Source organism: Crinia signifera, chromosome 11, assembly GCF_055691185.1.
Source record: "Crinia signifera chromosome 11, ASM5569118v1, whole genome shotgun sequence".
In the NCBI taxonomy this organism is placed as follows: domain Eukaryota; kingdom Metazoa; phylum Chordata; class Amphibia; order Anura; family Myobatrachidae; genus Crinia; species Crinia signifera.
The window spans coordinates 24363340-24377031 of record NC_139227.1 but is presented as its reverse complement, the minus strand read 5'-3'; the positions used below and the strand labels follow the sequence as shown (position 1 = coordinate 24377031).

The 13692-nt window shown below is 46.8% G+C and overlaps 1 protein-coding gene across 2 annotated transcripts in view; it reads right to left on the bottom strand.

Annotated features, from left to right (window-relative positions):
• WWOX (WW domain containing oxidoreductase) overlaps positions 1 to 13692 on the bottom strand; it is a 904953-nt gene that overhangs the window by 342089 nt on the left and 549172 nt on the right. The window contains exon 10 of one of the 2 annotated variants that reach the window (XM_083163619.1): positions 2274 to 2300. The exons of the other annotated variant lie outside the window; for it this stretch is intronic. Within the exon in view, the coding sequence (XP_083019745.1) occupies positions 2289 to 2300 (12 nt within the window). The 3' untranslated portion in view covers positions 2274 to 2288. Of the gene's footprint in view, positions 1 to 2273; positions 2301 to 13692 lie in introns of those variants that run through there. 2 annotated transcript variants of the gene reach the window in all.

Below are 13692 nucleotides of genomic sequence, written 5' to 3'. Positions count from 1 at the left end.
CGCTGATTGGCTGAATCTCAGCCAATCAGCGTGCGGACAGTGTTTTCACAACAGAAGCGCTTCCGCATAGCCCGGCGGATAGCGCTCGTTATTTATTGACTGCAGGGACCCCTCGCTGCCTCCGCCGTTAGCTTTAAATACACAGCGCCGCAGGACAGGTACCCCCGCAGCACGGGGGGCAAAATGCCGCCCTCCAGTGGCCGGCGCCCTAGGCAAATGCCTAGATTTGCCTAGTGGTGGCGCCGGCCCTGGTAGGGACCGAGTTTGAGAACCTGTGCGTTACACAATACTAGGCCAGTTACCTCAGCTCCCAGTGGCATGTCTCCACTGATTATGAGTGACCAGCCCTTCTGAAGTGATAGACACACCCCCTATGTGTATAGCCACGCCCCTTTATCCTAACGTTGGGAGGTATGGAATATTATCATTTATGTTATCCCAAATTTGTCTCAGGCGCAATCAATGTTCGCCTGTTCTTTGTGCATTGTATGTTCTAGTGTGTGCGTTTTACAATTCATCAGTGTTACATGATTGTACAACTTACTTGAAAATTATTCTTTTAAATAATGATACCAAGTCAAGTATTATTGCTCTAGAATCAGGATGCATTGCAACATAAGCAGGACGTTACATGGCTTTGATGGTAACTTGGTTCATGGTAACATGATCTTGACATGACAAACATGTTGGGGGTCATTAGAACTGGACAAGCACTATCTTTCTCTCTCACATTCCAACACACTTCTATAATTGCACTAATGATGTTCTCTCCTGTGTCCAGGCGAAAGGTAAAATTTATGAATCATGACAAACACATCGTACCCAAGACCATCCTTGGAATAATTATGTGCATGGATCATGTCACAAATCCACCTTCCTGAGCATCTCAGATGGGTTTATCATGGGACTATACTTATTGTGCTGCAATATAAAGGTTTAAAAAGGTCACATGAAGCAAATAAAAGAAAATAAGCAGTGCAATAGACAAAGTGCTGGTAAGCAGTCATTTATACAGACCGACTTCCCTAGTATGATATATACTGTAGTAAAGTATATTTGGGTATATGTATTAATCATCGGTATGAGGGAAAAGTGGTTATGCACACTGATACCGCTTATGCCAGCCAGTTGTACTGACCATTCTGATACCTGTAGCTATCGATTTCGACAGCTGCATGTGTTGTTGGCCATATCCTACAGCAGGGACATTGCCGTCCTCGGCTGTGGTGGCTGCTGTCTCCACACTGCATGTAGCAAGATCTTGCACATATCCAGTAGAAACGGCAGGAGGAAAGACGCTAGGCTGATGAGATGTGGGGGGGCTTGGTAATGATTACTAATGTGGGTGGGGGGGGGATGGTTTAACTACCAACTTTGGCATCTGAGATGTAAATACATAGCTGCACTGCTATTTCCTGCTTTGCCTCAATAAAGAGGCAAAGCAGGAAGCATTATACACACATAGATAATACACAACCTCACAATGTCAGGGAGGTTCCAAAATGAACTTCACACATCAGAGCTCGCTACTCATTTCCAGTCCGGTCCCCCTCCTCATTTGACTTACCGTAACCCGGCTCGTGTACCGGCAGCTGCTCTGATTGGTCAGTTAAGGGGGGCCCGGACTGGAAATGAGTCCCGGGCCCCAAAATTCCTGATGGCAGCCCTGGTCCTAATACACTATTGGCATAGTCCTGTAAAACAGTGCCCCTCAGCATGCCAGTTCCTGGGTAGAGATGCCAATCCTGGGGAATTTTTTCAATCATGGAATTGAAAAATACCCAATCTCAGGATTCTCTGAATCCTGAGATTGGCTTCGCTAACTATAAAAATCCCACCCCGGCCGCCCTGCATATTTACTTACAGATGTAGCGCCTCTCAACTTTGCAGACTTCGCAAGGGGAAACTCCTCTTCAAAGGTTAATGAGTCATTCTATTATACTGCAGGGGTTGAGGCCAATGAGAACCAAGCCACTCCCCCCAATCACCCACCTACCAGGGTCCGTGGAATATACCTTTCAAAAAAGTTGGCGTAAAATGTAAAGTCTGGCAAGCCTGCATTCGCGCTAAACATTACAAGTGTAATTATAGAAAAAAAAAATAAGTTTTTTTTTTTTTTTTTGGAAGGGTGCGGTGGGGTGCTGCTGAAAGCGGACAGCTCTCGATGTACCCTCTCGTGTAGAGCATTGTCTTGCATTTTGCAAAGAAGTGCCAGACGCTTCCAACATACCCGCTGAAGCCTGAAAGCCACAGCGAGTTAGACTCCCGTCTTTCCTCTCCTTAACTGCTCATCTAATCTTCTGTAACGAGAACACGCTCTGGTCAATTACGAAATACAGGCAATCTAGACGATTTTTAAACAGTTAGTGTGACAAAAGGGGCTGAATGGGTATTGTACGTCCGAGAAGACATATGCAGGAATGCGTCCCACTGGAAGTGCGTTTTACTCACTTTGTCATTTAAGGCTTCGGAATTAATAGGGCAGGAAAAAAATAAAATAAAGCATTACAAAAAAAACAGCATCACAAGGCACCAACAAAATGCAGTAAAACCATTGGCAGCTACTGGTGTCTCAAAGTTTAATTCCCCCAGGGAGAAAAAGGACACTGCCTAATCTGTATTCAGTCCTGACATTGTCCACATCTGATACGGAACATTAGTTACTAACGTTCTCAATAGTCTAGTGTCCTTCAGTTTATATTACTTTATGTTAATGGTAGAAAAATTACACACAACACCATTTATCATTGTTATATTGTACCATACATCTCGCCGCTTATTGGAATATATTTATTTGCTCCTGCAATGATGGAAAGGGGGGTGCAGGAAAACAGGTTTAAACGAACGACTTCATAAACAATCAATTCCAATATCAATTTGAAACAAACGAAAGAGCAAAAAAAAAATAAAAAAATTTAAAAAGACAGTTGCACTTCAGTGGCAACGTGGGGGATTAAACGAGATATAGATATTTTTTCTCGGAGAGCAGGGAAAATGACGCTGCAAAGAAAATCAGTGTTTAACCTCTAAAAAGTTCATCTTTCCCCAGCTGCAAGAGATCGAGGTGGGCTGCATACGATAATCACAGGACTAGATGTGTCCTTTTATTTGACACCAGCCAGATGGTGCTCTGAGATTTAAAAAGAGAAAAAAAAAAAGTCGTACAGTAATCAGAGAAAAGTGGAGAGAGATCTCCATACCAAAGACAGGGAATTATAATTATGATATATTGCTGTATGCCGGGGGTCATACGGTGTTTTTTTGGGAGGTGGGGTGGGTGTTCGGCTTGCCTGGGTTTTTGAAGCCGGGGGCTAGGTTTTCGGCGATATAGATCTCGGCAAGTTTTATGGGCTGAAAAATAATATATGGCTGGAACGTTTTGCAGTTTAGACCACACACTAGAGGTCTCTCCCAAGGTGCCTTCTTTCCTGAAAGATCGTCCTGTTCAATCGATGAAGTCAAATGCAACGCACTGGATAACAGAAATCTATACAAGAAAATGATTCCATTTACAAACCAAATTGTTTAGAGAGCTGGCAGTTAACGCTTAGAGGCTCAGTTATCACACGCTGCAGAGGCAGAAAATATTTGCTTCTGACAAATGACATATGTTAACATTGGCTAAAGTGGCAAATACATTAGTTAGCGAATTATATTATTAATAGATACCATTGTCGAGAAATTTTGTATGGACTATCTTAAGTAAAACATGGTCCCATAAGAAGTCACATGCTGGCCAGTGCTTAACTTGATGGAGTTATCAGGGAAATAGGTTGCCCGGCTGAAAAAAAAACACCCCAGAGAGGCAGTCTCTCAATTTCTGACGCACGTCCTGCCTTTACTCCTACCTACATTCCGACAGATTTGCCATGTTTGAAAGATGTCCCTAAGCTGTAGCGCCACACCAAGACTAGAAGCACTCCATTCACCCATCGTTTTAATTAATATCCAATCATTATTTGTTAAGATAGTTTTACTGACTCGTAGAAGCACATAAGTGGTGTTTAATCATATCTGTGGTCTGCAGCTAAAAACTTTTTATACAATATTCAGGGGTAGATTTATTATAGCGGAGCTTAACGCGCCGCTATAACACTTCCTGCTTCGTCTCGTTAGCGAGGTGAAGCAGGAGGGGAGACTGAAAAGATGTGAGAACTTCTTGCCTGCCAAAGTGGGGGAGCGCTAACTCCCCCTCCGGCGATGCCTCTACCTGCTGACAGCGCATCAATTAATACTGACGCGCTGTCTCCTTCTCCCCCCGGCCGGCTGGACTGGCCATGTGTGGTATCTCGCTACTCACGTGAGATCCCCAGCGCAGATCAGAGCCAGCAGCAGGGACAGCGCTGTGGGCATAGGGCATCGCCGCCTGCAGCTGTTGAAGTCGATAGCTGCAGGCGGCGGAACGGTCAGCGATGCTGACTGTTCATACATTTGGTAGGAAGCAGGTGCGCCGTATAAAATATCGTCCCAGCACTATACCTCCTGTCCCGCACCGCTGCACGTTAGACACCCACACAGCTGCCATAACGCACGGGGATAGCGCATATTCCCCTGATCGCCACTTAATCTACCCCTCAGTTACATATTATACACATTCTAACTTCCTGCATTTGAATGTGATGGTGTCACAATTGTGCCAATGAGGATTCACAAAAAGATATTATACCCCAAAAATTAAACGTAGTTGTGAAGCATATGTACTCAGGAGATAAATGAGTAAAGGTGCAGGGACCATGCCCCTCCCCTCATTTGAATCATCATGGCCACACCCCTGCTAATTAATCACATGAATTGCATCATGGGGCAGCACTGGGAAGTGTATGCAGGGCCGGCGCCACCACTAGGCAGTGTTAGGCATTTGCCTGGGGCGCCGGCCACTGGGGGGGCGGTAGTTGGGAGCAGGGCAGGAGGGAGAGCTGGAGGTCTGGATTAGCAGGCAGGAGGGAGAGCTGGAGGTCTGGCTTAGCGGGCAGGAGGGAGAGCTCGCTGCACTGTGTGCAGTTCAGTCCCGGTGCACGTTAACTGACATTTTCCTCCACCCGCACCGCGTACAGCCGCTCAGCCGGGCAGCGTCTGAGGGTGAGCCAAGTGCTCAGCGCTGCCCGGCTGAGCGGCTGTACATGGTGCGGGTGGAGGAAAATGTCCGTTAACATGCACCGGGACTGAACTGCACACAGTGCAGCGAGCCCTCCCTCCTGCCCGCTAAGCCAGACCTCCAGCTCTCCCTCTCACCCGCTGAGCTAGACCGTCACCCGAGCTCCTCCTGAAGGGTGAGTAGCACGGCGGCCGTATCCCTCTCCCCCCCCCCCCAGATCAGCACGCCGCCGGCGGCATCACCCCCCCCCCAGGAGCAGCACAGCGGCTGCATTCCTCCCCACCCCCCACTCGTAGAGCGGGTGAGCGCCGGGCGCTCCGGCGCCTTGCACCGGCACTGAGTGTATGGTACTGCAAACTGCAACATCAGGTCCTGCCCTCTTTCCTAGAAAGAAAAGTGAGATTCCTACTTAGGATTCAAGGTGTCTGCCAAGCGGTCTGACTAAGCATGAACTTAGTCTTAGAACATAAATAAACAATACAGCACAACACAAACTGTTGCCTATGACGAGTGATGTAATAGGGTGTGGTGTGACAGCCGACAGTCGGGATTCCTGATGGTCAGTATACAGACATCGGACTCCCGACCACTGGTACTCTGACGCGGGTGAAAAGAAGCCCCAGGCCGGCTTCTATTCTCCCTCAATGTGGGTCACAGTCCTCCATGAGGGAGAACAGCTGTCAGTTGGGATCCCGACGGTCGGGCATTTGAACAATCGGGATTCAGATGTTGGCATACTGTACGTTGGTATCCCGACTGTTGGGCCGTTATCTGTAATCGACATCGGGAATAAAACCAAACTAGTAAAAAAAAAAAAAATTTGCTTGGAAATCTTATTGCAGCTTGTAGGTTTAGGTTAGTTCTCAGGTCTGACCGATGAGATAAAACTGTTGCCAGGCACTTTGGGTAAGATGACGGAATGGGATGAATCTTCTGTGAAGACCAGCACCTGAGGAAACCAGTCAAGTACTGGCCCCCCCTCAGCCAAATAACAGAAAGCCCAATAACTAAACACTGCCAGATGGAGACATGGCCAGAGGCAGGAGAAGATGAAACACACCTGGATTCCCCGCTATGAATTCACAGCACTGTGTAAAAAGCTGGATAATAACATGTCTTGCAGAGTTCATGTGAGCGCAGTGCATTAGTGAGTCTATAAAGCTGTAACAACACTCGTCCACCAGTAAACACAACTTCTTGTAGCCTACATACAGTAGAAGCCCATTCCTGAGACTGCTTAAGAAAATAAGGTTTTATTCTTGTCTATCTCTAAAAGTAACTAGTGTTCCCGCTAAGCTTCTTTTGAATGGTGCAGCGCCCTGCCAGTTTTTTAAACTTTGAAATGCGCCCTGTCCCTCCGCTGCCCGCTTCCGCGCTGACATGCCGCTCTTCTGGCTTACCCCACCGCTCTGAATCACCACAGAAGTCCACTGTTGAGAACGGCAAGCTAGCGCGGCAGAGGATAATACATTTCCCATTGCGGGCATTGTGGTGAGTCACAGGACACGATGCTGTACCGACTTCCCCGTTCCTACATGTGGGCTTCCTGTGTGAAAGTGCTGCCTGGACTGGGGCACATCTGTGGCCACAACCTGATCGATGAGGTCGAGTCACCACTGCGCTGGGGCAGGTACTGCAGAGTAGAAGTGCAGATGAACGTGTTTGTCCACTGGAGGAATGTCTAGGGGTGGAGGAGACTATGGACCACTTCTTGTGTGGAGTCCTTTTACTGTAAAAATGTATCAAACAGTGTCGAGCGTCATAGGCATCCCAGTACTTATATGTTAGTTGGGCGCCCAATTAGCATACGTACGCTAACTTAGGAAAATTGCATCCCATCATAATCGCATGGGCCATTTTAAGGGGCATGCAATGCGATTTTCCTATGTAATTTATTCACTGCTCTTTTAGCCCTGGGGGATCGCATCGCACCTCCCCATCGCATGCGATTTTATAGGACATACAATCATATTATTTTATACCTAATGTAATGGCATCGCACACTCTATAAGATCGCAAGTGATCACATGCGATTTTGCGGCAGGTGCAATGCGATACCTTGGGGGCACACAGAGCAGTGAATAAATTACATAAAAAATCGCATCACATCGCACATCGCATGACACTAAAATGGCCCATGCGATGCGATGTGATGCAACTTCCCTACGCAGAATAGCCCACTAAGCAAATAGCTTAGTGGGTGCCCAACTAACACATAAGTATCGGCACCCCTTGCCTTTCAGGGCTGAGTTACCCGGGAGGGGTCTATGGAGCGTTCAAAAGGTACGGGGATTATGATTTCGGCACAATTTTCTTAGTTAGTTTAGCGGTCAGATTTCATACGTGGCAGGCACAGTGTCTGGTTTCATTGAGAGGTAAAGTCCTCCCCTGCGAATAGGTGGTGTGTTTGATCCTTCACGAGGTGAGTTTGATGATGGAGCTGGAGAAGAGGAGGTTAGACACCGTCAGTTGGTCCAGATTGTGGCGCCAACTGAACCCCCCTTAGTGGGTGGTGGATGACCTGATCTCTCTAGTCTTGGGATCTTTCTATCCTTTCTCACTTTTTTCAGTTTAATTAGATGTGACGGAAATTTTTTTTTTTTTTTTTTTTTTTTATAGGAAGGGTTTGCATATACCTAAAACTATGAGCGTCCTTTACTCATATTTATTGTTGGTGTTGTCCAGAATAAGTGGTTGGTGTATGGTGTGAGTGAGGGAGTGTTTGTGTATGGATGTGTGAGCGAGTGATGGTGGAGGGTGTATGAATGGAGGGTGAATGTCGGTATGAATGATTCCCCAGTCATGTAAGGAAGGATGAGGGGTTTCTTTGTGCAGGATGGAAAAATTGCAGTTAAATTATATTGAGGGTTTCTATATGTATGGTTAATATTCAGATTTATGGTTTATATTCTTATGTATGTTTCAGTTACTTTTCTGTTATTTATAGGTATGTGTACTGTATATATTTATATATTTTTGTATAAAAAGTTGCAAGTGCTTAATATAACATGCCCACATGTAACTATTACTGTATTTTTCTGTACAGTTATTTTCTATGAGTTTCAGTGATTACCGTATTTTTCGGACCATAAGACGCACTTTTTCTCCCCAAAAAAGTGGGTGGAAAAGCATGTGCGTCTTATGGAGCGAATACGTGGATGAGCCAGTGCAGTTTGACCGCGCCGGGACTGCTCTCTGCTGCCCGGCATCTCAGAGTGCTGGAGCAGCAAGGTCAGGTCGGCAGCAGCAGCAGTTTTCTTTTTAATGTTGCCGCGCTGCCCTATTTCACACAATTCAGAAGGGCCGGGCATCAGTGGAGCACAGAGGCAGCATTACCTCCTGGCTCCGTTCAGGGAGTAGTGGAGCCCGGCGCTGCCAGAGAAGCAGTGGAGCCCGGCGGCACCCAGCAGCAGTGGAGCACAGAGCCAGGTAGCATTACCTCCTGGCTCCGTCCAGGGAGTAGTGGAGCCCGGCGCCGCCAGAGAAGTAGTGGAGCCTGGCGGCACCCGGGCAGCAGCGGAGCAAGGCGGCGCAGATCTCGGGAGAAGTAAGGTCCGGACGGCATGGCACTGCTCATGGACCAGTGCGTGGAGCTGGTGCCGCCCGGGGAGCATTAAAGGCTGCACCTTCAAGGGAACAGTAAATCCTGGCACCGCCGCCGCCCAGGAACTTGGAAAGCAGCAAAGCACGCCTCATCTCAGAGTCACGGAGGGGAGCAGGGGACCGCGGTGCTGGGCAGCCGTACAGCCCAGCACAGAAGAGCAGCTGGTGAGTGAGTGCATTCGCAGATCTGCCACTGCCAGGGGGAATCCAGTCAAACTTTTTCAAACTCTCTCTCTCTACCTGACAACCTGTCTCTCCTTCTTGCTCCCTGACACTCTCACACTCTTAATCCGTTCTTCCTCTCTCCCTCTCTCCTGCTCACACTCCTCCCTTTCTCTTTTTCTACTCTCTGTTTCCCGGCACCCTTTATCTCTCACTCTGTTGGCATAGTGGCTAGTATTGCTACCTCCACGCCTTAGAGGTCGCTGATTGAATTCTTGACCCAGAGGGGAATTCAATTGTGGGTGAACAGGCTTCACCCTGCTGAATTGGTGTGACCCCTTAAGAACCTCACGTGGTGGGATCCTATGTAAGTGTTCCCTACCCCTTGTATGATAATCTGCTGACTTCTATTAGCCACATGAGTGTCCATGTAACAGAGCAATAGGGCATAATATGTGCAGTTTGGGAATTGCTAATCCTATATTAGCTGTGAAGCACTTTGGTTACACTATTTGGTTCAGAATATTTTTTTTCCTTTTTTCCTCCTCTAAAACTAGGTGCGTCTTATGGTCAGGTGCGTCTTATAGAGCGAAAAATACGGTATATAATCAGCTATAGGGCTTTATTTCCACAGTGCAGGTATACATTCAGGGGCAGTTTAGGAGATGAGGAGGCGGGCCCGTGTGCAGCTCCCATTCATCCCGGCCCCCACCTCTCTGCTGGCCGCAGAGCCGGCCATTTCTCAGGAGAATACGGCAGCACTGCTGCCTTCATCGTAGGTCTCCGGAGGGTAAGAATTAAAATATGGGGGTATTCAATCTGGGATTCCGACTGTCAGAATGTCCCGACAGTCAGAATCCTGGACATTTTTGCCTGATCTGACAGTAACTCAACAGCAGTGCTTAAAGTGGTCCTGGGGAGGTGGGGGAACTAACTTTCCCCGCCTCTTGCCCCCCCCCTTCCATATGTCACAGCCAGGGTGGCTGCTAGTGTGTTTGGCGCCCCCTGCCAGCTAAATGTATGGCCTATCCCACACACCTATGAAAATAATAATGTGGGCCACATAATACCACCCTTATTTGAAATGATGCCCCCCAGTGCAGAATATCCCAACAGCCAAAAGAAAAACAGGGCATGGCTTTGAAAAAGCGTCTTTGAAAAAGCCCCCCTTGTTAGGGGCGAAACGCGATAGAGAAAGCCCCAGCTAAAAGAGACACCTTGGATCTCCATATCTTTCTGCAAAAATCCAACAGCCAGGAAAAGTCAACACACCTGCGGCTGGCAATCCCTTTCCTCCAGTGCCAGTATCTCCAGCGGGACTTGAGAACTCCGACAATGTACGGGTGGCTGCAGCGTCGGTGAGAGAGACGCCCACAGCCCTTCTCACTCAGCGGTGCAAGCCGGGAGAATAGGAGCAAGGACCGGACACCCACACCACAGGTCCGCTTCTCTCGTGCACTCTCACTGCACTTTCCAGCCCTTGTGAGAGACGCGCCGCTGCTCACCATCCCATAGTGAGAGCTCGGGAGGGTAAGAGCTACGACTGACCCACCATCCATCCAGGTCAGCTCCCTCCCAACACACCCGTACCGGAGGGACACTCAACTCCACCAACACCACCGGGAGCATCATTGCACGGAGGCGCAGGTGAGCGACGCTACCCTTTGGCGTCTATGCATCAAACAGATTGTCATCTAGCAATACAGCCGCTATATTGGCTGTAGAAAGAATAGGTTATAATCACTAAAGATATATAAACTGATCGACTGAAAACCAATTAGCCAAGGTGCATACTTATTATCTTAAAGTGAACCAGTTTTATGATATATTGTAAAAAATATTTTTTACTGTGTATAACACCGATTTGCATATAGGTGGCCACCTAAATACATTTTTATATTTACCTTAATTAATAAAATTTGATGATATACAAAACCATCATTTAAAAACAACTTTTTGTGTAAGTGTATACTTACATAGTGCCAGATTATTAGCGCAGTCCTTCCTATCCCTTTTTCTGGTGGGAAATATCCGCACACAGATGAAATACCCCCCAGAGACTCTTCACTTCATGTAACATTGTTACTTTGTTTTTTTGATGGGAGTCCTACACTGGGGCAGTACACGTAAACTAATCTGTTCCAGAGCTATGAGGTGTTTGTGGAGATTAAGTTAAGCTGTGTTTTATGATCCTTTGTATCTGGATCCTTGCTTTTGTACACATATCTGGGAATATTTGTAGAAGTTTTAATAATGACTGTATCAGTGATGATATACAGACCACACTGTGCTAGAAGCACTACAGCAGACAGCGACACCCCAGGCAGGGAAGAGGAACTGCGTGGGTTTTCAAAGTTGGCGGGTGCTAGAATGAACACTATGTATCCCTCTTTGGTAGGGAAGCTCCCTCTCAGGTGGGGGGCTCCAACGGGGGGTTGGGACCGTGATGCGCCTGCCGCTGCGTCACTCCACGGGGAGGGGGTGGCAGGTTAATGTAGTGAGGGCCACTGAGTCACTCCAGAAGGGGGGGGGGGTGGCTGATGCGGCAGCGGCTGCTGAGTTTCTCCACGTGTGGGGGGGGGGGGGGAGGAGTTGCGTTCGCCGCAGGCCTCGATCCAGGAGGACCTTCTACCAAGTGCCGCCCTCCAGTGGCTGGCGCCCCAGGCAAATGCACCTTACTATGGTGGAAACTCAGCAAAGGGCCCCATCACCCTGTCTGGCCTGGCAGCTGCTGTGTATTGACTGCATTCCTTCCTGCAATAGCACCCATTTTCTAGGGCCAAGTGCTTTACGACATGGAAACATCACCTGGCAATATGAAAGAAGTGTTGTGTCAGTCAGTAGAAGGATGGGATATTTTTTTAGGGGTTTCCTGCAATCCCCATACAGTATGCCAGGCAGGCATGTTCTGTAGGACTCCTGGGCCAGCTGTGATCGTTGCATTTGCATATATATATATATATATATATATATATATATATATATATATATATATTAGTTATTCATACATACAGCACTAATCAGCGCAGCTAGACTGCATGCATGGGAACGGTGGCAGACTGTATTGCCTACAATGTGCGATCACGATAAATCCCTCCCCCAAGTCTGGTGCATGATCCATCTTATCCCATTTTTTAAACCAGGTGCTTAGGGATTTATGAACTGGTTATGGCAAGATTAGGCGTTTAGCCTTTTTCATACAAAGAAAACATATGGAAATCTGCCCTTATTTCCCTCTGATATATTTTGCTCTTTTAATGATTCTGTGAAAATAATACCACAGGATCATTACGACCACACTGTACATTACTGCATGTATGTGGTACAATATATCTGCTAGATTTAAAACAATAATAATAGTTACTACCCCACTGTGAGGCTTTATAACGGAACTGTATTTACTGTTGGGACTGGCAAAGCGGAGTTATTCACTGATTCCACCACCCCCCCTTCCCCCATTAATGGCGACCAATGAGATGCTGGATTACTGCTGGGTCATATTACTATGTATAACCCAATAATATTTAACCTTTTACCCTCAGTGACCGTACAGAAAAACAATTGTGGAGGAGCAGAGTTTTATTTGGTTACCAGTTGAGACGTGGAAAATTGCAGCGCTCAATATGTAGCTAAACAAATGGGGTCGATTTACTAAGCCATGGAGAGATATAGAGGCCAATTTATAACCATCTGCATCTGAGGATCGGCCCTATGCACAATGTGAAAAATAATACCATCGCATGGACATATCAATTACATCATGCAGGGACAGAGTTTACTATAAATCTCTGTCGTTGCGATGGGTTTCCGCCGCAGCATTATCGGGGTGTTTTTCATATAAAATAGCCCCATCACGTGCTGCGCATTTGCCACCACTACCAGCACCCTCTTCCTCATCATGACGTCCCCCTCATCCCTGTTGGTCATACTTACCAGTCCCTGGGGATCACTGATTGAAGCTCTTGCATTGCATCAAGTATTCTTTTAACATGCGTAATCTTCCCGATGGATTGACCGTCATCCCTGCCCGCCAATTGTCGCATCTGATTGGCGGATTGGGAGATTGTGCTCGCAGTTTTATTTTCGTAAATAGACCCCAATGATAGATCCCGCAGACTCACCGCTACCAATGTTAATTATCCACTTAGTTGTACTTCCAAGTTCTTCTAAGTATACAGTAGATGAAGCAGGCCGGTATTGATAAATGTCAAAATCAGCCATACAGAAAGCAAAATGCTGCAAAGACATCTGACCTCACAACTGTAAAATACTCCAGCTCCTGAGCTCTATAAAAAGCCCAAATGATTACGCTCCAAGCAATAAAACACACAATGCTTGGGCATTACAGAAATGTTGCCAGATCGGCCGCTGGAGGAGCCAAACATATTATTTTCAATATAGCTCTGACCAGGTCATTTTTATATCGGAGCATGTTTTATCGCTAAGCTTAGCCATGCAGTTCCTGAGCTCTGCCAAGTCCCAATGGACTATGAATTTATGGGATAGTAATTGCTGTCTATTCCGCATACACTGCAAGCTTTGTGGGCTTTAAACTAACGAGGAGGGCAGCCCAACAAACGAAGATTAGAGCCGGCTGTAAATAAACCATAGTAGATGTACAAAACACAAGGGCCTGAAATATAAGATCTCCGAGTCCTGCGTGCCTTGTACTTGTAGTGCAGAGCAGTATATGTATAAGGAGCTTTAGGAACATGTGCAGTATTTTTTGTGAGATTCATCTACTACAGGTCGGGTCTCCCTTATCCGTGTATTCCAAAAACTTAAATATTCCGAAAACCGTTTTTTTTTTTCAGAATATTTCTGGGTTTTTT